The sequence below is a fragment of the Amblyomma maculatum genome, chromosome 2, assembly GCF_055883805.1.
Source record: "Amblyomma maculatum isolate TAMU_Amacu chromosome 2, ASM5588380v1, whole genome shotgun sequence".
Taxonomy (NCBI): domain Eukaryota; kingdom Metazoa; phylum Arthropoda; class Arachnida; order Ixodida; family Ixodidae; genus Amblyomma; species Amblyomma maculatum.
The window spans coordinates 40,391,917-40,419,887 of record NC_139345.1 but is presented as its reverse complement, the minus strand read 5'-3'; the positions used below and the strand labels follow the sequence as shown (position 1 = coordinate 40,419,887).

At 44.0% G+C, this 27,971-nt stretch overlaps 1 protein-coding gene across 1 annotated transcript; it reads left to right on the top strand.

Moving 5' to 3' along the window:
• The first annotated feature begins 1,821 nt into the window (after positions 1–1,821).
• LOC146198467 (arylsulfatase B-like) lies at positions 1,822–25,786 on the top strand. The gene is made up of 11 exons (XM_084591907.1): positions 1,822–1,923; positions 3,377–3,536; positions 5,360–5,472; positions 10,954–11,061; positions 12,892–12,915; positions 14,009–14,042; positions 15,309–15,385; positions 17,359–17,485; positions 20,634–20,933; positions 24,822–25,306; positions 25,652–25,786. The coding sequence occupies exons 1-11, from the start codon at positions 1,822–1,824 to the stop codon at positions 25,784–25,786; spliced, it is 1,665 nt and encodes a 554-aa protein (XP_084448033.1).
• The last annotated feature ends 2,185 nt before the right edge of the window (positions 25,787–27,971 follow it).

Below are 27,971 nucleotides of genomic sequence, written 5' to 3'. Positions count from 1 at the left end.
AGACCGCGCAGGCAAAGGCTAGCCTTGTGAGCTGGTGTTGTGACCACGCACTCAGAACTGGCTTAAAACGTCAGCGTACATGGAACGGACCCAGCACCTCCACCGAATGTTTCATCCACGAAGAGTCGCTGTATTCAAGATGGCGTTACTCAGACGGTCTGGGACGCGTACAAGGCAGTAGTGGGCTTGAAAGAAAACGAACTCACTGACCACCAGCGTAAATAAGGCGAGGCCAAATATCAAGCAGTGCAGGGTAGGCTGGAAGTGATCCTACACTTAAACTGTTGGGTGCTGTATGAAATGTTTATAAAGATGATCCGTGAAACGCAGGAAGAACGAATGTGTTAACGCAGACATCCAAAGAACTTCATGGGTTAAAAGGCGTTTTGCACGTTTCAATTTGGGTTATCACATATTGTCCTTCACTTCCACCTGACCATTCTCATTAAGACAAGCACTTCCAGTTTCACTGCTTAGCGGTCTTGACCCAATGCGCTAACCTAACTGCAGGAATGCTACGTTGTTTGCTGCAGAAAAAAACAACGACGCATGTCTCTATGAGCGCGAACACTGCGATATGTGAATGGACTGCACAGTACTTACACCAGCATTTTGTCTGGAAGTTTATTATTTCGTTTAAAAAGACAGACATCTGGCTGCATGATGAATGTATCGTATAAAAAAGTATTTGTAATAAAACTACAAGGAAAAAGTCTCATTCGGTAAATCAAGAGTACAAATAAATTTAAAACTGGAACAGTTTTCAAACTGGAAAGTTTTAAAACTGTAACTGGAACCAGAGATGAAGCAGTCACCCTCTGAAAAATCCAAATCAACAGCGACATCCACGGCACCCTACTACACAGAATCTCGCCCACCTCCTACAGATATGAATGCGCATTTTGCAATGTACCAAACACCCTATAACATATGGTGCGGGGATGCAAGGGACCAACTGGTACTATAACCACCGTGGCCGTAACCGAAGAGCAGTGGGAGACTCAGCTGCCAAGCCCCAGCCTGGAGGATCAGCGTAGTCTGGTCAGCCGGACTCGGGAGATGGCTCGGGTCCACGGCTTCCTGGACTGAGGAGTCTGTCCACCTAGGGCTGAATATTTCACGCCTGCTCATAATAAATGTTTCTCACTCTCTCTCTGGAACAGTTTGAAAGAATTCTGTTTAGTTTTTTCGTAATCCTAAAAACTGCTCATGTAGAGCGGAAAATCATGCTAGAGGTAGAGCTATACGTTTGATAGAATATAGTTCTGATGCACATTTTGTACTGCGGACGAAAAGCAGCTGTGTCTAACGATATTGAGCACGTGTTGCTTTTTACCTCCACACATTGTTTTTTTTTAGCAAGCGCAGGAGAGGGGATTTAAAAAAATGTGTCGTATCATGCGTTTTATGATGCTTCAAGCTTGCCCTCGCTCTTTTCCCATTCCGCTGCTCTATCCTCTCAGTCTACTGCGCAGCTGTTTCCTGTCACAGAACAAATGGAAGGGCATGCACACCGGATAGATCGCCTAGTTCTGAACCTGCACACCGCTATTTCTTGTGCAGCCCGGCCGTGCGCAGGAATGCTACATCCTTCAGGTTGAAATGGTGCCCTGTGCTGATGGAACGATCGACGCGTCGACCATGGACTTCGGACTCTTGTACTGGGCCAACGAGTCAGTGCGATTAGTTAGCCCAACCGGAAAGTATTCCCACCGCGCCGCGGGAAAACCAGTGAGCTCGTCAGGACATGGTGCCGATTCAGCTCATCGTTCGGCGAGCGAAAATGGGAAGCCGAACTGCGGGCGTGGGCCACTCAGAGCGATGTCGGCGTTGGCAATTGTCGTGGTTCTCGTAGCCACAGGTGTGATGTGGCCTTCTCGACGGAAGCAACCACACATTGTATTCATACTGGCCGATGACCTGGTGAGCCCATTAGCATGCCGCGGCGAGACAGTGGCACAATGGATTTTTAGTCCCGGGCAGTCCCGAACTGCTTACGAATTTGAGTCCCCGTTCGAGTTTTCTCTGGCTGCCCCGACCTTCGCCCACGAGACAGTCTCCCGGGAAAATTAAACACGTGCCGTCTTGGGAGCCACATTCAGTTAGACTCCGTGCGCATTCTGAGCATTTTCGTATTTATGCAGACGATATCTTGTGTTAAACCTTGACATATGCGCTCAATAGCTGGTATCTATGCGACTGTAAAAATTTTTGACCTTGCATTTTCGCTTTCGTGTCTTAAAAGTCACTACAGTCACAGACGCGTTCAGAGCTGTAGGCACGGATTGTTCATTTTCTGGTCAAATGTTATTCACCACTTTAGCGACTTTTTCAGCGTTGAAGCCTGAAACATTGCACCGGCCCCCTCCACAGCCTGGAGTAGCTAACGCTTGTTATAAACGATTGGCAAACGCTTTCTTCTGATTTTCGACAGTTATCCGGGCGCAGCCAGTGTCACTACTTCGCCGCATGCAGCAATGGTGATTGAGCAACCTCGCCAAGGCAAAGTTCTATCAGCGCTTCGCATTCAGCTCTACCGCACTCGTTCGCGAGAAGCCCCATAACTCCGGGCCTCTGCTGTCTACCCTCAGGAGATTAACCTACGCGCGGAATGACTGCGAATGAGCTCCGTAGTGGTGACCAATGTTTTGCATCATCTGCTATAGCAGACAACAGCGGACAGGTAGGATAACATGAAGCGAGCTCAATCCCCCCTCCTTTCTGTAAGTCAGGTTCTCACAATTGTTCCTGTAAGCAAGCAGTGCGGAGCTAAAAAAAAATTAATATGCGTTTACTCATGAAGCAATATATAAGTCTTAATTCCATTTTCTGGTGGATGTTATGTGCACGTAGGGTTGCGAAGGAAATTTATACAGCATAAGAAAGAGAGAACGAAATAAAATAGAGGCATGTAGTTACGTATTTTAACTTTTTTTTTTCTTTGCAACGACAAGGTTACTACACAGAAAAAATTCGAGAATGAGCGCAAGCTACAAATCAAACGACAGTGGAGCTTTTGATGTGTATCGCATTTTAAGATAGAGTTTAAGCCTTATCTAAAGCTTGCCATCTGTACGTTAGATTTCATAAGGTATTAGGGTGATAAATTGCATGGTTCTTTTATCCGCATCAAGCGAACAAAGCTGTCAACTACGGTTTGACGCTGTACGTCAGTGCGCTTTGTGGTCAGAACTGTAACAATTTTGGTTAAAGAAATCGCCTCTAATCCACAAGCCCTGGTGCAGCTTTGAAAAGCTACTGGGTAAGTGAGGACAGGATTGAGCGGATGATCAAAGGTAGTCTCAAGAGTATACATTTTATTTTTATGTATTTCAGCAAGGTCAGAGTTCGGATAAAATTTATTTCTTTGCTCTAGGGATGGAACGATCTCAGCTACCAGGGCAGCCACCAGATCAGGACGCCAAACATTGATGCGCTCGCATGGAACGGTGTGCGCCTCAACCGTCTATATTTCCAGCATCTTTGCTCGCCTTCCAGGTCAGCCCTCATGACTGGGCGCTACCCGATACACACTGGCAAGTACTGGTAATGGTATTACGTAGTTTATCAAAAGTCATCGTGCCAGAGAACCTGCTTTTGAACGTTATAGGGAGACCCTTACGGCGCAGTATGAACTTTGTTGAGATGATCAAGGCTGAGGATGATATTGCTCCTCACTTCTCAAGGAAATTTTATATTTGTGAGAGTTTTCAATTTTAAACCACAGTGCCGAAAATGAGACCTTTAGCCAAATCAGCGTGTGTATGAAGGGATTTCCCAGAGCTAAGCAGTGCCGGCATCGTAATATCACGAAAGCGAAAGTTTCATTCTCATAAAATTCTCAAATTATGCTTCTTTTCATTTAAATTTTATACATAAGCGGCACCAAGCTGTCCGCTAAGCAACTCCCCCAAAACGTGCTTGAGAGCTGGTTCTCTGATGAGTAGCAATTACAGGACGCTTTTTAGCTGTTTGATCTGATTGATTACTTATTGTGGCACTGACCTATATGTTATCAATTTAAAATATCAAGGGTACCTCTATGACAAAACTATGCAACTTACATATATCGTTTCGTTTCAATTATGATTGGTGAAGACAGGCGCAAATGGCTCACCGACAACGCTAAGAGCGGGAGCCTGCTACGGTTCCTCACGGAAAACCATTTACATGAGTTTCTATAATATGCCTTATGGCAAGCTTGCGTACAAAAAAAAAAAAAAAGACTGGCGCAAACGAGACCTAGGTAACAGGTAAAATGCGGCACTCAAATCTTCTCGTAAATATGCACTACCTCTTTGCTAGATATATAGCTATATATGTACGCATTGAGGATATCAAAAATGGCAACACAAAGTTAGGAGGTCTATCTGACGCCAAGAGCATACTGAGTGCCAATAATTGGACCCTTGCTTACTTATTACGATTGGAATATCAAGAATTCAAGAAAATCGCATGAATAGTACGACTATTTGATGCTGCTCCGCGTCTGTCATGATACTTTCTGAACACTTTGTATGAGTTCTTTGTGTGTGTGTGTGAAGTTCGACGGTTGTCACTACGTGCTAGATCAGTGAAATTGTGGAGACAAGGCTGAGAACAAAAACTATAGAAACGAACAGGAACTGGGAGAAAGCTTCAGTGGGCTAGCAAACGTTTCGACCAGATGACGTGTGTGCGTCTGTGCAAAGCGTTCCTATTAGATGCAGCTTTACATAGGGATTTCTTTCCGAGTGAGACCGGTGAGGGGAAAAGGCTGCGTTGTCGGAATGGTTGTGGGGTGGAAAACATGACCGCCCAGGGATAGCGCGGCACCTGGCATGAGGGAGAGAGTGTGGGTGGCCTAGAGGTAGGGAAAGCGAACTTGAAAGGCTGCGTATCTAGGCACAGGTGCTGTGACAGTTTTAGCTTCGGTTCAAGGTGGCTTGGAAATGCTGAGAAAAGGCAGCTCAGCACTATGGTAGAACACATACTGGGGTAAAATACTTAACCTGCAAAACCAGCAGAAAAGGAAAAAGAGAGCAACACGACCAAATAATATAAAGGAACAACACAGAAAGCCCGCGTCAAGCAGCCTGTGAAAACAAGAACGAGAAAAAAATCAAAAGGAGGAGATAGTGAAAGGTATGGGAAGAAAAGGGGAGCCAAATTATTAAAGCTTCACCATGAAAAAGTTGAATTCTTTTTGTCAAAACGCTGCCTAGCGCACTGAGGCATCCCTTCTATCCTCTTTCATTTTGCTTCATGTTCAGATCAGTGGAAACTATCTGAAGTTACACTTGAATCAAGACGTTTATTTTGTGTAAATACCTCTAAAACATTTACTGCGGCTGATTTTTTATGTCTTCCCTCCGCTCAGGAATGCAGAATTATGTCCTTTTGCAAAATGAACCTCGTGGTCTACCACTGCACTTCAAATTGCTTCCTGAGTGGCTGAACGGCCTGGGCTACACGTCATACATGGTGGGAAAGGTCAGTTCATCTGCTGTAATTATGGCGTTCTAAGCCAAAGTCATGGTTTGCACAAACGGCCTTCTTTTTCTTTCTTTTTTTTCTGCAGCATATCTTTTATATAGAAAGGCCGTGTGTTCTTTCATGAAATCCAATGTCATTCTCTAGCCAAATTATGCATCATTACAATAAACTTATATCTAATATACATAGCCAAGTAAACACTGTGGAAAATCACTCAGTTCATTTAAACATCATCAGGTATATTATTATGGAGATAAGCAAAACAAGTGCTTTCTGTAGATGGCAACCACTACACGCGCATGCCACTGACATTTATTCTGAGCTCTGGTATTTTGAAAGCCTGCTTTTTATTGAGCTAAGCTTTGTCTCAGACCTCGCTTATCTAACGGATATCGCGACCCCTGCAGCAAGCGCGAAGGCGTGCAACAAAAAGCGAAGTTTGTAATGGAAGTAGTACATCGCAACTTAAGTTGGCTTCGCTATCCTTTTGCCGCAAACTCGGGTTACATTGCAGTGGCGTCATTTCATATTTGAGCATTCATAGTCTTTCTTATACACTGCAACAATTCAGTGAATATTACCATTTTGTATTTTATCCATCAAGAAAGGGTGATTCTAAAATACAAAACATTTTCATATTTTATCAGTACAAGCTCCTTCTGTTAGCACAAACTTGTCAGTCTAAACAATTCTTTATTATCTCAGCACTTACCTTTATTAAATGCACATGCAAAGTTTAGTATGTTGCCTTCGCAAAAGGCGCAGGAGAAACCTCATAGCCATGGTGAAATTCATGCTTCAGAAAATAATGAACAGCTTAGACATAACGCCGCGATGCCTAAGAGAGGAAACGAAAGTCTAGAATATCAAATAAGAAACCTAATTTTTTAAGATGTAATGATCTTAAAGCGGATGAAAAAAAAAATGGGCGAAATAAATTAAAAGAATGATTGGGACCGACCTTGAGGAGTAGATTATGGAAAAGAGAGTCACATATTCGACCTACCGAAGAAAACACCATTGTGATCAACGCAACACGTCAGCTGAAAACTTAGACCCACATACACGCTCTTGGAAAGTCCGGGGAGACCAGGAAACGAAATGCGCAGTCCCGGCTGCGTCTTTGTAATAAAAATTATTTGTATATTCGTTTCAGTGTTTACCGCTATTCCATCACCGAAGGCATTTCGATTTGCGGATAAGACTGCACACGAAGCGAGTCGTGCGTATTAATTAATCGTCAAAAAAATGAAGGCAATGATCTAGCTATAATTAAGCGCAGCTTTAGTTTCAAATCTCGATATGATTTCGCACTAAATAAGATAGCCTGTGCATGTTACATTTGTCTTTTACACAGCTATAATTAGGGTTAATTTGGCTTCAGAAAATCTCATCTTTGCCTACATGGCAATGGTACTCAGGGTCACTCATAGCAAGTCACTGTAAATGTGTATAGCAATGCTAGACTTGATTGTTGTCATAGCAACAATCGGTTTGGCGGACGGAGAGCAGAATCCAGAAATCGGCGAAATCCGTCATAAGAAGCTATTAGTGGGGTCAAACTATGAATAACATTGTAACACTCGATGGTTAATGTATGCTTTTGTGCACATTGACCGGTATATTTTAACCGTAATTATCATTTCGAAAATGTAATTGAGTCATTTGTGGGTTCTGAACTGTAAACACCTTCACGTTGCGTTTTGTTGGTGTCACGAACTCAAGGCGCACGAAAGGAAATATCTAATTAGGAGTGTCGAAGTTTACTCTCATCGCTGTCCATATTAACGCAATCAGATTTTATCGGCCTCACAATAAGCTTTGTGCAATTTCACCTAATCCATTCTCCGGACAGCGGGTTGTAAAAAAAGTATTAACGAGCTGCAAAGCCGATTTGAGTTCGCAGAACGCAATAATATACGAGTTGCGAACAACGTCCTCAGCAAACTGTAAGAGCCAGAAGTGAATATGAAAAACCCTAATGATCTACGGGGAAGTTAAAATAAAAATGACCATATTGGCGCGGACCTGGCTTGAGCTACTTACGCGGTAAGTCGTGAAGACGACGAAGCGGTCGCCGTCGCCTGAGGAGTTCTCGAGCTGGTTCTGGGCAGGGCGATTAAACTAGCTCGGCCGCTCTACGGTCTCCTCTACGTCTACGACTGCGCTTCGTCTGGTCTGTGGCAATATTGGGCTCTATCTCTGGCATTGCGCACAGTGTAGCCGGTTACGGCTCTCTTTGCGGATGCTCATTCCCGTGCATAAACTTTGCTAATCGCTTAATCACTAATTCCTAATTTGTGTCTCTGCTATCTGACAAATAGTATTTAGCATACAGTCGTAAGCTACCGTATCATGTGAAAGAGCATCTGACACAGATATAAAGGCAAGACGCAGTAACCTGCCTGCGTGGACAAAGAGCAGCATGTGTGGCTCGGAATGCAGGAGTACCGGAGGTTCGATTTCACTCAGCCTCTGATCTGTATTCACAAGCGTATCTCCGGCCATATCGACCATACCACGGGGTCGCATGACCTCGCGCAACACTACAGCCAATCACTGCTAGGCCATGTCAGTTGCCAGTGCCCTTGCCCTGTTACTTATCACTCAAAACGGCGACAATGCCGATGCCGGATTTTCTTGAGAAAGGCGCATTTAACGATGCCGCGTTTAAACCACAAGCACAACAAATTTCCTACTCGTTAGGTGTCGCATATACTTGCCATTTCAGTGCTAAAGTCATCGAGGCAGATTGGTAGAGCCCTTTCCATCAGCTCTTCTAGAAAACCGTGAGAATTTTCTTGTGTCTCATAATAATCGACCCCGTCTCTCTCCTCCCGCTTTCATGAAACTTGCCAAGTGAGTGACACCTACACTGGCGGCCCTATGGCGAAGGTGGCCTATTCCGTAGAACTTGTCGCCTACTTGCAATAACGAAAGCGTCAAACTGGGTCTCCACGAAAGTGTCCCTTATATTGTATACGGGTTTGGTCAGCGTAACCCTTACGCGCCTCGCTGGCGCCTGTAAGAGCTCGTCTGAACGCAAAGCTTGGAGCCTTTTGGCAGGCGTATAAAAATGCAGTTATTTTCCATCTTTGAATTATTGCGGCCGTCGTTCATACAGAGGTGCTCGTCACCTCAAATGATTTTTGCGGTGTCCGGCAATTCGAGGCGCCCGTATACCTGCCTGCTGCCAGCCTTCGTTAGTAATTTAGGAAAAACTCCGACAAGGCCATGAATACATAGCTTAGTATGTTTATAGGCATCCTTCGCTAATCTGTAATATCAGCAGGTATCTCACATCCAGCATGAAAAGACTGCTAAAAAATTTGGCATGCAAATAGGGCAATTCATTTTTTTTGCTTTTTGACACACCCGCGTTAGTGCCGTCCACATAAAATGAATATGAAGGCTTCAATGTGTTAATGAGGCTTACAATCTCGGCCGCACATTTTAATATCGGCTGAATATGGACGAAAATCAAGGTATGTACGGTATAAGTTTAATAAGGATCATGGAATGCAAGTTATTTCAAACAAAACACGTCGTTAACGGTGAAGGCGCACTCTTTTCTTGACACAGGTAGTTCAGTAAACTATATAAATATCTATGTTACTGTGGGCTTTAAGTAAGGCGTTCTAAAAATTTCGAGAGTTAATTACGAGAATACATAAAGGTTTCCCATTGTGAAATTTGATTTCGCAGTAGTGACAGCTTGAGAGCAGATGTTAGACGGGACAGTGCATGCCTGCCAGCGTAGCTAGGTTTGGAGCGCTTCGGGTGCCCGAAATAGGCGCTTTTTCTTTTGGAAAGTTTGTTTAAATATGCATTATACCATGTTGGTACGAAGCACTATGAAATCACCTATTATTAAATCAACAACAATAATGAAAAGCGTAGCTTTTTGAGCTTGTTGGTGCATGAACATAGCACATAGCGATATTGTAGCGCAAAACAGACAAGACAGACGACAAGACACACGACAAGACACACGAAAGCGCTCGTGTTGTTCAGTCTTCTCGTGTGTCTTGTCTGTTTTGCGCTACAATATTGCTATGAACAATAATGAAGACAGGAGTGTCTTTATTGGTGTTATATACACCATGTCAAGGGAACGGTGTGTTCGAAGCTCTGAAGACAATTATCGAAATAGAGTAAAAAGGCCACTAATAATCATTTGAAACTGTCTTCTGGTAACGAAATGAAACTGTTCGTTCATTTGTCCCTGGCTATGTAAGAACGGTCAAAAAAATTAAGGTAAAGAATGATCGCTGTGTCCCGGCTTAAAATTATTGCACCTCCGATACCACGATAAGTGGACGGAATTATACCAAGAAGGCTTGAATAACTTAAGATTGAAAAAATAGCATGTGTCAGAGGAAAATTGACACTGCAAAGAATACTGTATGCAACATAGTTGTGCCGATTTCCAGTTTATTGTCGCTTAATTGAAGTCACCTGCAAGAGCTACAGGGTACGGTAGTGCGTCGAGTCTGGATAGCATTAATTGCATCAGGCACTTTGTTAACGTTCATGATGTCTGTATGAGGAGGATGATAACATACGCCTGTGCTGTGGATTTAATGTTGAACTTGACACCACACAAGACCTATCTGGCATTACAGATGATAAAAGTGGGGAAAGATGTTAGACTTGTGTCAAAGTCCTGCAGCAGTGATATAAATTGAAAGAATTTCATGAAGCGAAAATTCCCAATCATCTATACAATCATTCACCTAGGTTTTGATTATTGCTACAACGCCGGCAAAGCGCGACTTGATAGGATGCACTGATAGGTTCATTTTGCCTGAAATACAAGAATGTGAGTGTACTCAAGAGATATAGGCGTCGAAAACAACTACATCTCATTGCTTTTATTAAATAATTATGACGCACTTAAATTATGCTCAAGGCGCCCCTAACCAGACATGCTCCGGCAGTTTCTATAAAGTCAACGGCGCGTGTGCGTCTGAGATCATGAAGCGCGCTATCGGGCAGAGAACGATTATATTACCGTGAAAGCTCGTGAACAGCTGTCGGTCTTTGGGTCACAAATATATTCATTTTGACTCACATAGAGTGTACTGCAGCGAAGGAGAAATCTTGGCAATGCGGGCAAAAATTTCACCAAAACCGCTTTTCCTTTTGCCAGCGAGCCTAGTCGCCTCACAGTAATCTTCGGCAACATAGATTTCACTGTCGCTAATATTTGCATAGTGTACTATTTAGCATTCCTTCCCTTCGAAATTCGCAGATGAAATTATCACTAGTCTTTGTCCAAATTTCTCCCCCATTGGAGGCAAAAAAGGGGACAAGTGTGAGTGTACAATTAACAAAGTGGTCTTGAATTGTAAATCACTGCTCACGCAACCTAATCTTTTCTTCCAATGCCGCGTTCTTCCACGAGTATTTCTTGAAGAGATATCTTCACACTTTACGAGGAAATTTACTGAGTGGACAGCATTGTGCCTCCCGCAGTGGCATCTTGGCTTCTACAAGACTGAGTACCGACCAACTAGGCGAGGTTTTTCCAGCCATGTGGGATCCCTGGGCGGCTACTGCGACTACTACAATCACGGTCGAGATGTGGTAAGCTTAACTTTAATCAATATCAGAAGGTACAGCAAAAGACAAAGTAGCAGTAGCTCTTTCATGATCTCGTTGAAAAGAAAAGTCAAGGAGCTGGCAGCACTTTCCGGAATATTGAAGCGCAAAAGGAAAATGAAATGTTTATAAATAAATGGCGTAATGCAATTCAGTTCTGTATTTTTAAGTGCCGTTTTTATTCTTTTACTTTGTGTTTACTGGACATATCTGGAGGCGAAAAATGATATGCTACTCCCTTACATCACTTTATAGGAAACACTTGGTCTGACGATGTGCAGTTAAACACAATATAACATACACTACTGCATAACATTACACAAACATAAACAGTACACAACATATAAAACAAACTACGAGGGTAACATAGAGTAACATGAATAACGATACAAACTTTGTAAATCTGTGTAGATGCGCGTAAACATGTAATTCTGTACAGAACAGTGCATAATACAATATACATAAGAGATATGAATAAACAAAAATATGGGTATTTGCGCTATACGCACCGAAGTAAATAACAGAGAGAGGTATACCTTTCTTGAGCAAAATATGCGTATGATAGAGCTAATATGATAGAGAATTGCATTAATGATAGAGCTCCTATATAGGAGCTCTATCATTTATTAGGCTAGACCTACAAAACTAATTATATTTATGGTTGTTTATAGTCATGATAATAGTTATGTAGGGTTAGTTATATTTTTGCGCATTTTTTGTGTCACTTGATTAGTACGTAAACATGGTCCATTCTCAAGTAGTCTTTACGACATCCAGCCTGATCTTTAATTACATCGAAGTCTAAAGTTAACTTTTGATTCAATATGCAATAAATTTATTCTATTAAAACTTATGTTGTATATAAGGTACCGTAAGCAAATAGGCAATCAGTTTTTTTCTAATTACTGACGCCCATTTTCTTATCGATTTCCTTAGATAACGTTGGCATTCTTCCCAAGTTTTCCGTCCGCCAAGTTAGGTGACCCCAATTTATTCGTCCGAGGCTTATCAAGTGCATAAAAGGTGGAGTAGGTAGAAACGCAAATAGAAGTGAACGTTAGGACAGACCCCCTCTTTCCCAAAATTTGATCAACGAATCAGGAAATAACATTCTCCCAATAGCCTATGCTCTTTGCTCTATGTGAACATGATTTTGAAAAGATAAGACCGATGTAAGTGTCAATGCAGCTTTGCTACCACATGCATATTATCCTCTAATGGTAGCTCTGTATTCATTTGGTGTCTTGTGAAATTAAACGCAATTTTGTAGCAATAGGCGTGTGGTACCTGTAGCGGCATCATGATGCAGGGTAAACGCAGCATGTCTGGCACTGGAAAGATGTCGTTTAATATAGATGGCTTGGTGGACACTAACATAAAAACGATGTGTGAAAAGAGCGCATCAATAAAATTACATGCCCATACTCATAAGGGTCACACTCTTGTAGGAGCCGCCCCCGTGAACCTCTACAGCAAAGAGAAAAAGAATTGCAAAAGCTAATCTATTTCACCTGTCTAGGAAGGTCTTCGCTTAGCTTGCTTCTTGGACAACTAGCAACAGCAAAATAACATAACCTAGCATTAAGCATGCCTAGCTCGGTCGCTCGACTACGGAGAAACGGGACCGAAGCTTGCTCCCAGCAACATAAGGCGCCCGTGTTCTGTGCGATGTTAGTGCAGGTTGAGGGATCCAAGGCGGTGAAAAATATTCGGATCCCTTCAATTTAAATTTGACCATACAGGCTTGCCATTTTGGAGCATTAATCACAATGGACGAAACCTAATGTTATTCGCCTCGCCGCGGTGGTGCAGGGGTTAGGTTCACTCGACTTCTGTGCCCAATGAAAGGGGAACAAAACCCGGCCACGGCGGCCGCTTTTCGACAGAGGCGAAAAGCGTATCCTGCGTGACCAATGCGCGTTAAGGAATTGCAGAACGTCGATATTTCCGGAGCCCTCCACTACGGCATTTCTCATAGCCCGAGTCTCAATGGGACGTTAAACTCCACAAACCTAACCAAACAAAATGTTATTCGGAATAACGTCGACTGCACGCCTGCCAGTAGGATAGTCATCCACTAGCCAGCCACCACCAGCCAGTGTTTTTCGCAAGCACAATAAAGGCATCCTTGTCCACAGATAACAGAAGGCACACTTATGCTCTGCATTTAAGAGTATGACACGACCATGCCAATGAGTCATGCTGGCTGCTCCCCTTTCGAATCTTGGCCGCTTACTTGTAGTTTGCAATTCGTGTAGTCACTGATTCCTTGGTTTATGCATCTATTATCTCCCAAATACTATTTATCATCAGTTCAGTTCAGTCGTTCAGTCGTGTCCGACTCTTCGTGACCCTATGGACCATGTCACGCCACGCACTATTTATCATATGCAGTGGTTAAGTAGACATATGTATACCATCCGACATAGATATAAACCCCCGCTCTAAACAAAGCCGTACGAGCGCGCCTGAGTGATCTAGGAGCAATGTATCTGAATCAGAAGGCAAGTGCCCTGGAAGTTTCGATTCCTTTCACCTCAAGATTTATTTCGAGTGGTCTCTCACATAATTTATTATCCTACGACCGCATCCTAATGAGCGTGTGTAGGATACTAGAGGTAGAACCTAATTAAGTCTCGAGTGGTCTCTCACATAATTTATTATCCTACGATCGCATCCTAATGAGCATGTGTATGATACTAGAGGCAGAAACTAAAGGTTAGGATTAAACTAGTTGCAAAGTGCACGTACAGTCGTGAGCAAAAATGGTATACAACACTCAGCCGGGGGCAGAGCCCGAAAAAACTGCATCCCAACTTTATCTACCAACAGCTATCTGGCATCAAGACATGACTGGCGGTGGCCCCTTTTATCCACATTCATGTGTCGATGTCGCATTCCCTTCCCACTGTCGCAAGATGGCATTTAGATGCAGTTTGCCCGAGCTGTGTCACTGGCTGTGTGTTGTATACCACTTTTGCTTACGACTATGCGTCACGGATGATTCTCAATGATAGATTCGGGTGGAAGACATTCATGCTGTCATGCATAACCTTAAAGGCGAACTCCGGTGCCACCTATTTTTTTAGGCGCCTACCGCTGACGATTTTCATATGCTTTAGGCGCATTTCCTTTGTAAATAGTGCACCAGCCTTAAAACAATTTCCCTTGAAATACGTGTCGTCATTGATACAATACGCAAATTTTTGCAGCCCACCTCGCTACAGTTCCCAGCAATAAGCTCACCTCTCTTGGATTGCAAACTATTTTCACTTCCAGTGTGTTTAGCACTGCAATTTCAATCAAACCATTTAAATCGAATTGTTTATTTTCACCAGGTGCTTGCTGGTTGGAGGCACCTGGGCTAAAAAGCTGATCGAGGCAGCTTGACGAGGCCCGGGTGTGACCATTACAAAAACAAAAAAAAAATTAGCGGTGGTTAGCATTAGTTAAACCCGGTAGGTTGCGTAAGCAAAGCCGCGACGTAGCTTCTCTTTTTGTTCTTTCTTCTTCTTCTTCTTCTTCTTCTTCTTCTTCTTCTTCTTCTTCTTCTTCTTCTTCTTCTTCTTCTTCTTCTTCTTCTTCTTCTTCTTCTTCTTCTTCTTCTTCTTCTTCTTCTTCTTCTTCTTCTTCTTCTTCTTCTCTTCTTCTTCTTCTTCTTCTTCTTCTTCTTCTTCTTCTTCTTCTTCTTCCTTCTTCTTCTTCTTCTTCTTCTTCTCTTCTTCTTCTTCTTCTTCTTCTTCTTCTTCTTCTTCTTCTTCTCTTCTTCTTCTTCTTCTTCTTCTTCTTCTTCTTCTTCTTCTTCTTCTTCTTCTTCTTCTTCTTCTTCTTCTTCTTCTTCCTTCGTCTTCTTCTTCTTCTTCTTCTTCTTCTTCTTCTTCTTCTTCTTCTTCTTCTTCTTCTTCTTCTTCTTCTTCTTCTTCTTCTTCTTCTTCTTCTTTATTCGACGGCTCGCAGAGGGGCCCCATCTGCGGTCGCTCTAAAGGTCAAACGCGGCTACCGGCCGGGCTTACGCGACCGGCTGAAGCCTGACGTAGTATTGCTTACACATTAAAAATAAGGTAGGGCGAGGCGAGCGTGAAAGCACTTCGATCAAACAGAACAACAGAATTACAACAAAAACATGCGAAAGCCGTAGAGTTTGATGAAAATGTTAAGCAACGGTAATTTGCGCAGCTTGGAATGTCACACGGTCTGGATTTCTGGCGGGGCCTCGAGCCATCGAGGAGTGGACGACGGAGTCTACTACACGCACATCGTCAGCGAAGAAGCTGCGTCCATAATCAGACGCCATCCGAAGGACAAGGTCCGCACACTTCTTTCCTCTTATAGGACAAAAGTCAGTGTCGTCAAAGCCCCCCCCCCCCCCCCGCCACGCACCACACACACACCCTGTTTTCTTTCAGGATAAACGTGAAACCATATAGAGCAAAGTTGCAGGAACAGATATTTTTGCATGAGCAGACTTAGTTACGTTTTTTGACTGTTTAATTGTCTCGTTAAATGTCCTACTGTCAATATTTTCCTGTCGGAAAACTATCGCGGTGTCTTTTACTTCAGTGTTAGCCACTCTTTCCGAAATAAATTAATAGTTAATATTCTAAATTTTGTACAAAAGTGAACTTCGTTACGTCGACATGTGGTAACTTAGGTCATTTGGATGTTCACCTGCGGCTGACATTGTGGGCAAAAAACAAAAAGAAAACAAAAAAGCTATGAAGAGAAGTAGGCATTTAAAGAAACGTTCGAGAGCACGTCACACAGACCGAAGCTGATGGAGACGACAACTTGCATTGCACTGCGCCGGAAAGTGCGACAGTTTAGCATGCGGAGTGATCAGGCGTGATCAGAAAAGAAAAAAAAAACATGAGCGGAGATAGCTTCCTTGCTTTCCACGAGAAATTTATGGCTTCACATCCGCTCCACTACAACGATTTTATTTTCTCTGCAGAGGTTTCACAAAACATTCATGATTGAATTTGACTGTGTTAAATAGTGTCTTCGCACTTAAGAAGCCGCGGTATCAGCATTTTCTGCTGACTGACTGTGATGGTGTCTATCCAATATACTGCTTCGGTCATTTTGAGCGGCTTGTGTGGGCCCTCTTTTATGGGACTTCAAGAGTATCGCTTTTCAATGCTCTCTCTCGCTTATGTGTCCCGTGCATCTCGAAAGAATATCTGCTGTTATTGATTGCTTTCCTGACCCCGAGCTTAAGCTCAATCCCGAGAAGTATGCATACTTCAGGCTTCAAGCATGCACGCTTTTGCCGGCCGCTGGCTCGCCCTTCACTGCCACCTGGACGACACTTTCGAAGTACGACCGGACTTTGTTTAATACGTTCTTATTACCTTTTAACAGAGAGTATGAGGTGCTTTGCTAGCCTTTCTCTTGAAAAACATGCCGTTGGCTTAGGCCATCTACTAATAAAAAGCTGTGGAATGTTATTCATTTTACCTTGCAGTTGGGATAAGTGGAAGCATTTTTCGGCGCTTGTACCTCTGCGGTCGACGCCGCTTATTCTAACACCTCAACAAGTGTTAAGGCTCACATTAACACCAACGACACGATACCGCTGCTGCCCTCGCCTAACAACTACTAGGCGTACACATGTAATTCCGCATGCAAGCTGCCTTCACTCTGCCACCTAACGATGTTTCGCCATCAATGAACAGGGATTTTTAGGTGACTCCTGCCATACTCCGCCCTCGTCTCTATGATGGGCATTAGACAGTCGTCCCTGGCCACCACGCTTTTCGCTCACCTTCTCGAGATACCCCCAGGATTGCAGATAGGCAAAGATTTATGCCCGCTAGAATCGCTTTCATTGCACCTGTGGCGTGATGTTTAACGCGACGATTATGGGATGCTTGATATTCTCACGTCATTTCATGCTGCTTTGAGGTCACCGAGTTTTTAGACGACGAAGATTATAGGCATGGGATGGGTGAAGTGCCTTACCCATACAGTTAATTACCATTGAAGCAAAGTGCCGAGGTGACCATTTTATGTGACTGAAAAGATGATGATGCCAGCGGCGGAAGCAAGGCAGAGTCAGCGAGCTAAAGAGTTTGTGACAAGCTCTCTGGTACTACAGCACTGCTGAATTGAAGGTAGGTATTGTAGCCTTCAAACCGGTACTTTTAAGCCAGAGCAACGTTTTACGGTGGAGAGACGACAACGGGAATCGTTTATTTTCTGTTAGCGGTTTCAGGGCACACGTGTACTGCCTCGTCACGGAGCCTGCATCAGTGTAGTAATGCATGCATGCGTCCGCAGCCCATGTTCCTCTACGTGGCTCATCTAGCACCGCACTTTGCCACTGAGAGGGAATGCCTGCAGGTTCCCGAAGAATATCTCCGAGGGTACGAGGGCATCGGGCATGTCAACAGGACTCTGTACGCCGGTGAGGCATACTGCAAAACATAACTTAGCCGTCCGACAGTGAGCTCGAACAGGAGGGCGCGTAGACAGGTCGTGTATCACAGCGCAAAGCTGTGTGATAGCTGACATTGGGCTATTCTACTTACTGTGTTGAAATTCTACATGTTCTAGAGTGCAACAGCTGTTGGCAATAAGCATTAATTTCTATTTATTACGTATTGACATTCGTGTTGAAATTGTACAATGAATTTACAGGATTAAAGATATACATTCAGTGTTACATTAAATATCTAATGTTTGTAATAGCGAAGTGATTGCGCTAACGATAATGCATCAAATCAATAGGAGAATAAGCGCAAAAAAAAAAGAACGACGCAATTTCAAGCGCCGACAATATCATGAACCAAAGTCATCAAAGCCAAGTGGCTTGTCAAGTGGTCAAAAATTAGCCAAGTCCTCACGTCTGGGAGGGATGGAAATTGACAATGAATGCAATTAAAGCACGTAGAAAAGGGCCGGTGCTATTAGAGGAGCGGTTGGGTAGTAGTGAGGAGAATATTTAAATGGATGTGTCGGTATATGCGTAGCTGAATAAAACTGAGAGACTTTAATTACTATAAGTGGTAAAAAGGGTTCCTTTCATATTAATAAAAGTGAAGGCATTTTAAGTCTGGGACAGAGAGTACTGTTGTTACTTTTTCAATTCGCTCTTAAGAGGTTACTGGCCTATATAAATCACAGATTACTTCAATGTAGATGTGCTCAGTCCGCTATAACCTTCCACTTCCCATTCTCTTGAATCTATACAACGGTAAGACGAGTGGCGGTAACTCAAGAGCTAAATCTTGAGGCCACATGCGGCCCTAAGTGCGTAGTTAGGAGAGAAGTTGTGGCCTCAGTTTCATGGTGGTTTATGCTTCCTTTTCAGTCCTTCCCGTCTGTTTCAAACAGTTTGCCACCATGACTTCTTGCAAACTTGGTCAGCACGAAGAGTCTAGATCCACTTGTTGGTTAAAGCGCGCAGATGCCAGGAAATCTGCGTGAACAGGCTTGAAGACGCGTCCCGAACTCGAGGCGTGATTTCAAGACCGGAACAAACTCCATAGCCACCGTCTTAATTGAGAATTGGTTCAACTGAGACTCAGGCTTTCGTATAAGAAAAGCCGTCTAGACGTCACCGCACCTTATTACTGGAGGAAAGTACTGATGATGTACATGAATGTGTTTCATTTACTTAGGTTTATCGCATTCCGAAAGCTCAGTTTTAAATGAAAATGTCTGCTTTGTAGCTATAATTCGATAACCTTACGATATTTAAAACATTTACTCACCTCTAACGAACATTTAAGATAATAATGGCCCTTTACTAATCTTGAAGCTTGCTTATTACTTACTAGCGACTTCTGTCCAACTGCCTTTCTGCAAAACTCCGCAATATCCCGACTGATCGCCTTCCCTCATGCTACCTGAAATTAGGCAAAACCGCGGGCTGTATATGCTTAGGTCACAAAACAAAAAGCTGAAGAAAGCTTGGAAATGTGTATTTTTTCACCTAGCGTAGCACGATAAAAATCTACTCAACTTCAATTGCAGGACTTTATATTGCTCTCTAGACTCGTGAAGTTGTTTTGTAGTCCGCAAAATCTATAATGCTTGCATCAGCACGTTGTAGTGACGTGCGGCTGCACTTCCGCCAACAAAGAATGCTTACCGACGTTAATTCGATCACTTTTCTTGTCGATGACCGCCATTTGACCTTGAAGTAAAAAAAAATTGAATGATGCGTGAAAGAAACAGTTTCTGTCTCTATCGTCTATCGTTTTCTGTTTATTTTATTTATTTTTGTCGCCGTGTTCAGAGTTTCGGTTATTTTTTACAGTTGAGAAGGCAGTTTATATTTTGTAGGGATGGGCAAGAACTGGGTACTTTTGTCATAAATGATATTTCATTTGCGGTAGAGGGGGGGGGGGGGGGGGGTATGACACGGAGAGTGATGTGGACAGACGACTCTTTTACACTCGCCCTTGACGATTAAAGTGTTCAAAAATCTAATGAGATGGGCCAGAACTGTCAGTTAACTGATAGTATAGCGGTTGTTAAACATCTGTGCATGTTTTAGGACATGAGCTCCATTTTAGTTAGACGACAACGCAAAACTTTGTTTTTTTGCTTTCGCACCGTCAATTTTCTCGCACTGTTGTTGTTGTTGTTGTGGCTGTAGGAAGTAGGAAAAGAAAATGCACGGGCCTGCTACTGGCTCTGTAGCTGAGCCATCTCCGCTGCCTCGTGCAGACAGATGAGAAAATAGAGAAAAAAGAAATGAAAGAGGGAAAGAAAGACGCGCGCCGCAACAGCAGCCATCGTACACCACCGAAGCGGTGGCGGGTGCAATGACGGCCTACAACAGATAAAAATTCGGTGGCAGGCTAGCCCCCGCCACAAGTGGTGGTGACCCTACATGTTCCAGCCCCATCAGGCAAGATCCATTCTTCCCTGAGGGGGCTAGGACAGGTAGGAAAACGTTTGTCGTCGTCTTGGCCTTTATCTTATTGCAGTAAACCGGTTTAATTTTAGTTCACCTGACCCGTCACGATGGCTTAATGATTGATACTTGCCTGCTGGTCACACGGCCGCGGGTTTGATCTTGATTGCTATGGCAGTAATTATATGGAGGCGAGAAATAAAACCACTCGTGCGCTGTCCGTTGTCTGTAAGCATGAAAAAACCCCGTCTGGCCCTAAACTAATCTTGAGTCACATGCTACGGCATCCTTTTTAGCACATTCGTCTTTCGAGGACGTCAGGCCTAACATTCCATATTTTACTTGACCGTAGAGTTGGTGAAAGCATATGTGAATTACCTCAGCGAAAACCTTTAGGAGAGTGAAGACAGACTTATCGAAATGTTTAAGTTAAACGTAATGTTTCGGCGTATCTATCTCGTTGTTTTGAAGGATGATTTTTCTGCTAGCTCTATTTGCCTAAGTGAAATATTCTCGCCCAAAAAGTGTTCTTGTCATATAACTTGTTTTCTGCTTAGATGGCAAATCGTTCGGAGCATTATTGTTTTCCTTTTGAGCTAATATCTCCATATGTCTTGTAGGCCTTGTTGTAGAACTCTGAAAGAGCGCCAAAAGTCCGTGTCCAGTCCCTCTTCTTCCGCATCCGTAGGCATGGTGACAGCCCTTGACGAGTCTGTCGGAATCGTGTTCGCGGCCCTCCACGAGCGGGGTATGCTCGACGACACCATAGTGGTGTTCATGTCCGACAATGGTGCCTCCGCCACCCCCTACGGCATCGATGCTGCCTCGCCCTGGCCCTTGAAGGGAGAGAAGGAGACACTATGGGAAGGTGGCGTCCGTGTTCCGGGCCTTATGTGGACTACCGATTCCTTATGGAATGGGCCGGGATCCATCTATGAACGCCTCTTCCACGCGACTGACTGGTTGCCCACACTGTACGAGATGGCCGGTGGGTGTCTATTGCTATTTATGCGTATCAGCAAACCAGGCAGACGTACCTCTGCTGTGCATCAAAAACTCCGGATTTAAGACAGCTAGCCTCTTTACCAACACAAATGTATGCAAACCATATAAGTACCAATCGAAAGATCATCATCCGAAAATGAAATGCTGAATATTTATCTCGAGGCTATATGAAAGTGGCCATATTTCATTTTGCTGTGCATAGATATCGAGTTCAACATATTTTTATACCAACATGGGAGTTGTCGGTAATGTCTTATGTCACTGAAATAACGATGTCGGTCTTCTGTCCCCCCCCCCCCCCCCCCCCCAGTTTTTTTTTTCATTTTGTTCCTCCTCTGAAATAATCCTTTCTGTAAATTATAGTCACTAAGTGAAAAGTTTTTTTCTGTAGCAAACGAACGCAGTGAAGTCTTGCAGTGAAGTCTTCATTTAAAAGAGGTCGCAAACATATTTCTCGTATAAAAAATAAATAAACAGCAGTGAAGCTAAAGAACAGTTGTCTTGTATACTGCTACTGCCTAAACTAAACATTCTAGGTGATAGTGTATGACTGCATTGTGTAAGTTCAACAGTGGCAGACCTCATAATGCAGAATGTTTGAATGTTTGGCCAGTAATATCAATAAATATCGAGCAATTAACACTGCAGTGTTAATGTCTCATCGCTGCGGCTCCCCTTTAGACTCTCTCGGGCACATGCACTTAAATACTAAGTCGAATAACGACTTTAGTGTGCCTCTATAAACGTACACATACTCATAGCATACAGTCTTAAACCATCACGTTACTAGGCCAACCAGCCGACACTTATAGAAAGCCCCGCTTTAACCAAGTCGCACAAACTTGTGTCTACACGTCTTGGGGCAGTATGCCCGACTCAGGATTGAAGAGTACCAGAAAGTTGATTCGCCTGATCCTCCAAACTCAAAGGAACTGCCCAAGTTGGCAGCTAGCACTGCTGGTCATGTGGTCTCGTGACGTAACGGCGCACAACCCGGCGACCAATAAGTCCCAGGTTGTGTCACCTTCCGACTACCACCTGCCAGAAGTGTGCACCTGACTTTTCGCTCACAACATCAACGCGGACAACAGCTGGAGAACGGGGCATTTAACGCTGTGGCTGGGATATTATCACGGGTGCCTCTCGTAGCTATTGAACGGCTATAGATTATGGTAAATTACGGGCGCCCAGCTTTCTCTCTCCACTGCACCTATTGCTCCGTGCTCGCGTTTGATGACGGGCCAGCTACGGCCACGAGATGTATTTTCAACAGCTCGAACCATGGCACCCCATGCGCCTGCTGCATGGAGGGATACGCCAGTTTACTGTTGGGTACACTAAGTCTTGAATGCGCTCTAGTCACATGAGCCTCATTCGCTGTGGGCGAACACCAACCAGTACACTTTAGGATTTCTTCATGGTGGGTTAAACCCGGGACGCCATAAGGCGGCGCCTACTTTCTCTTTTTTTTTTTTTAACGAGAGGGCTTTTTACACGACAAGCACCAGAGTGAACTGGAATGCTCCTTCGTCCCGGTGCAGTGTAATTATTAAATGCCATGGGCAATATACAGTGGAAATTGCAGTGTATATGGTCCGTGCCGCAAAAATTAAACCCATCTTGTTTGCTAAGATCAAAACGAATGTAGAAGAGGCGAATATGGTGTGGAACTTAAGCGATGACTACTGACGGAATTTATGTTTACAGTAACATGAAACATATCTCTACCAAAAACGCAAATGGAGTTCCTACGTGCGCAAGATTATATGTTTTAATTGATATTTCTGTTAAATTCTTAAGCATGTGTATTATGTTCATTGAAGGATAAAAAAAAGTCCCTGTTAGCATTTGTGCTGTATACCTCTCTTTACGTCGTCATCATCATCATCATCATCATCATCATCATCATCATCATCATCATCCTGATTATACCCACTGCAGGGCGAAGGCCTCTCCCATATTTCTTCACTTAACCCGGTTCTGTGCCAGCTGCATCCACTTGACCTCTGCGAACTTCTTAATCTCATCCGCCCACCTAACTTTCTGCCGCCCCCTGCTACGCTTTCCTTCCCTTGGAATCCAGTTTGTTACCCTCAGCGACCATCGGTTATCCTCTCTTCGCACTACATGTCCTGCCCATGTCCATTTCTTCTTCTTAATTTCTACTAGAATGTCGGTAACTTGAGTTATTTCTCTAACCCACTCTGCACGCTTTCTATCTCTTAATGTTACCCCTACCATTTTTCGTTCCATAGCCCTCTGGGTTGTCCTCAACTTAAGTAGAACTCTCTCGGTTAGCCTCCACGTTTCAGCGCCATAGGTGAGTACAGGCAAGATGCAACTGTTGTATACTTTCCTCTTGAGCGATACCGGTAAGCTGCTATTCATAATCCGTGAGTGCTTGCCAAATGCGCTCCATCGCAATCGTATTCTTCTTATTATTTCCTTTTCGTGGTCCGGATCTGCGGTTACTACCTGTCCTAAGTAGACATAATCGCCTACTACTTCCAGTATTTCGCTACCTAATGTAAACTGCTGTTTTTTCCCGAGGCTGTTGAACATTACCTTAGTCTTCTGCATATTGATTTTCAAGCCTACCTTTATACGTTTCCTGTCTAGGTAATCAATCATTATTTGGAGTTCATCTCCCGAGTTGCTTAGCAAGGCAATGTCATCAGCAAATCGCAGATTACTGAGGTATTCTCTAAAACAACGGCTTGAGGGGCGAGTTGGTGCATCATCGTATTCAGATATCTTCTCCATGTGTTTGTGTTTGTTTGCGCCACATATCTGAATACGATGAGGTATTCTCCATCTACCCTTATCCCTAACTGCTCCCATTCCAAGTCTATGAATACTTTCTCTAAACAAGCTGTGAATAGTACTGGGGAGATTGTGTCTCCTTGCCTAACACCTTTCTTTATGGGAATTTTGTTACTTTCTTTATGCAGAACTATGGTTGCTGTGCAGCCACTATATATATCTTCCAGCACTTTCACGTACGGCTCATCTACCCCCTGATTTCGCAATGCCTGCATCACCGCCGAGGCTTCAACTGCGTCAAATGCTTTTTCGTAATCAATGAATGCTATGTATAAGGGCTGGTTATATTCCGAGCATTTTTCTATCACTGATTGATGATATGGATATGATCGATAGTAGAGTACCGTTTCCGAAACCCTGCTTGATCCTTTGCTCTTTGTGTAGTCCGCATTTTCTCGCACCTAGGATACGTATCGTTTTCAACTCTCTAACGCTTCTATTCCTTTTATACCTCTTATTAAGATCTACTTAGTTTAAAGAAATGCATGCACACCCGGCATACTCGTGAACTATCCAAGCGAAGAAAACAACTTGACTCCGGCCGCACTTGAAGGGCAGGAATCTTGCTTACAGGGATTGTAAAAGATAATTTTGAATTTATTGAAACGCACATTCATTTCGCCTTGGTGATCGAGTGCTGGGGAAAATAATTATTGATTAGATAGGGACTTATGTGGTTCCATGTAACGTTCACAGTTGGCCTTATCTAGGTGCTGATTAAATACAACACCCTAACTTTAGACACATTCTTGATTAAGAACAAGATGAATGATCGGCTACCACAGCAATTATTCTTATAGGTGGCAACAAGAGGTGCTACTCTATTACATAATTACTGAATTAGTAGCTCTTCTATTGTACAACAGTTGGCTGGACAAACATGTGCAGCTCTCTTCTTAGGGATAGACAGCTACGTCTCTGCCACCGTGTTTTCTTTTTGCTTTCTTAGCTTGCAAAACGTTACAGTATTTTTACCAGAAGTGTTAAATCATAAACCCCCTTTTCGTCCTATGGTACAACATTAAGCGCTGCCGATTGTTTTTCACAGGAGGATCTCCGGGAGACCTTGGCCCCGATTTGGACGGTGTCAGCCACCTTCAGTCCCTTCGCGATCCGAAATCCGCCGCTCCACGAAGCGAGGTGCTATTAAACATCGACCCAGTCGAAAACCACTCAGCCATAATACAGGGCCAGTACAAGCTAATCATTGGTACCGACCGCGGTGGGCAGAGCGACCGGTGGATTCCTGTGTCCGGTAATGTGGATCCCGACGGCAACGCCGCCAGTCGGGCCATAGACGCTTGCAAAAACTCTGTCGTCACAAGAGTGCTCGCAAACCGTGGTGTCGGAAGGCCTCAGTGCGGAGAAAAGGCACAAGTGCTTCCCGATGGACTTCTCTACTCAAAACAGCTGGATTGTGCAAGAGTTCATGCGCGACCCGGCACAAGCTGCGACTCAACATTGGAGCCCTGTCTATTCGACATAATTGAAGACCCATGCGAGTACCATAACATTGCCGACGAAAGACCAGAGGTAGGACGCGATCACCTTGTATTTAGGAATTTTAGTTCCAGTAATATGAAAGAGACCTTCGCCCTGCAGTAGGTATAATCCAGATGATAATGATGGTGGTGGTGGTGATGACGACGACTATGTTTTCTATAATAATGGCGCAAAGAAGGGATCTGTTACTAACTGAGCAACAAGTAAATGTACGGAGCCGCCGATACGAAAGTGCTAACTGGCAGTTATAGGTAAATATTGCGTACGACTGCAAGCACCAAATATTTCATTTATTAATTTAAGTGTAGTGACACCGGTGCTCGCATTATGTAGTAGCTTCATGCAATATGATTACATGAACTTCTCTCTGCGTAGGTCGTGCGAAGACTTCTATCCCGCCTGGAGCATTACGAACAGAGTGCCGTGCCGCCCGGAAACAAGGAGCCAGACGAACGCGCAAACCCTTCTCTTCACAACCACGTGTGGACTGCGTGGGGCGACGAGGACTGAGTAGTAGTGCAGCCATAGTTCGGACCTGTCACCACTGGACCTTTTGCTTGTTCTTGCCAAAGAATGTGGTGCCGCCACTGGTGGTGGTGGTCGTGGTAAAACATTACCAAGTGGGTCCCTCTCAGGGAGCTTCTTGGTGTGTCGTCGTCTCTATCTTGACCCGCGCTTACCATCTGGGACCCCGTTGTCTGGCGTTAATCGGCTGATAGACTCGATCTGACTTTGCTCATCAGTCGGTTCCGCGCTAGACTGCGCATCTTCCTATGAGGACCTGAATGGGATGAGAATGATTTATATAAACGCCGCTCGGCGCTGTTTGGCAGGCCCAAACGTAGTAGTACAGTTAGCACCCAGCTCCTTGGCAGCTCGGACTGTGAAGCGGGCGAAGAAAAATAAGAAGCTGTGGGTGATGTTTGGACATCATGTCTCTGAGGTAGCTTTAGCGTTTTTCAGAGTTGGGTTCATTGGTTGTAGTGTTGTTCTTGGTGTGCGGCATTGTTGCGTGATGAAAGTGTTAGTGCGCGTAGCCGCGCTGGTGTTCTCGATGCCTTCCATGACCTCCACTTCCGTTTACAGCACACGGAAAGTTGATCTCCGTCGACCGCGTCGCGCGAGTGCTCTCGTTGCCGGGAAGCGAAGCATGACCAGTGGTCGAAACTATGCGTTCCGCGAACAATTATTCGGGCTCTGTCGGTGACGGTTTTGCGTGCAGCCCGTGAAGACGAAACGTTCTCTTCGAAAGAGTGGCCCCCGGCTTGCGAATCGGTTATTATTGTGTGTGCAGGAATGGCGTTTCTTCATGTACGTCCGTAGAATGTATGCATGTGGGCGAGGTGAAGTACCCTGGCCTCGTTATGGCGGTCTCCTTCGCCGTCATACTGAAACTGATGCACCGGAGCCCGTAGCCTTCATCTAGCCGAACAACTTTCATGAACCAGTCCCTTAGGAAACATTTTCACCAAGTGTTGCCACTTCTCATGACATCTGTGGATGTTACTTCTGTAGCGAGCTATGTTTAAATCTCTTGCGGTCAGTTTCGGTTACGTAAGGAAAAAAGCGTCGATGTCCTCGCGCTGCACGGATTTGGAAAATGAGATTTTTCTTTTTTTCGTTTCAAAGACTGATAGAGCATAACCTTGTTCACGGCTTAGAAAACACCACTGGGACTAACCAGCCAACTGAGATAATTAGTGTTTTTATTAATTACCTCAATAATTAAAAGAGTCGTAGAATATCGCATCTGCCCTAAAATAGAGCTTGCTTCTGCAAACATTTTTCTTTCTTATTGAGCCAATTATTTTTTAAAGTTACTTAAACTCATCTTCCCTCAGACCCACTGTTTAAGCGGAAATTAATAAAGTTCGTTCTTCAATCTAACACAGATTTGGTTGTGCCTGTAGCATTCACTCTAGGCCACATTCTCATAACAATGCGCCTTCAGAAACAAGCCACGGCATGCCCTATGCCTCAAGAAAGGCGAGATCAACGACGATGGAGACAAAACGCTACTTGGGCAAGTCGGCTATAAACTGACCCAATTGCATATAATCAGTTGTCCTAAACTGGCAGTCAAAATTACGGGTCAGTTAGATAGCCTTAACAGTAACGGGCTCGTTATTTTTTGCCTACTTGGCCGAGCATCGTTGTCTCAGTTCTCATTAGCCTGGTCTTTAGTGTACGAAAAAAAAAATCAAAATGTCATACTTGACATTTTGTCATGACGTCATATTTTTGTCGTGACGTCATGACTCATACCTTTGTTTTGTTTTGTGCTGATATTTAGAATAGCCACCAGGGCAGGGTTGCGACGCCACAAAACTCCTGCTTCGCTCGGTCGTCACGCTGGGGCGCTATACCATTTCGCCTGGTTTCGCTACCTGGGAATCTACGTTGTCTTCAATGCAGTGGACAACGCTCGAGACGGAGCGGAATTTGAAAATGATTAGTTCTTCCTGTGGTTACCGTACCTGAGAAGCCGAAATTCCAAACTGTCGTGTACATGTACTGTTAAACCTCGACATGCGAAAGAACGCAAGTGGTTGCCCTCGCGATTATTTCGCGCATCTATCAATTAAACAAAATGTAGCCACGCTCGTTTTTCGTCTAGATGCAGGGCAAAAATGCAGTTGCTGATTCAACCAGGGGTCTGTGACATTCACCGACGATAAAAAAACTTTTTTCTGAC

What these genes read in the sequence shown, in the direction of transcription:
- LOC146198467 (XM_084591907.1), top strand. Translation starts at nt 1,822, where the DNA reads ATGTCGGCGTTGGCAATTGTCGTGGTTCTCGTAGCCACAGGTGTGATG. An exon ending in ACTACAATCACGGTCGAGAT is followed by an intron (nt 11,062 to 12,891) that starts GTGGTAAGCTTA and finishes GCGGTGGTGCAG; the next exon opens with GGGTTAGGTTCACTCGACTT. An exon ending in TAGGTTCACTCGACTTCTGT is followed by an intron (nt 12,916 to 14,008) that starts GCCCAATGAAAG and finishes GATGGCATTTAG; the next exon opens with ATGCAGTTTGCCCGAGCTGT.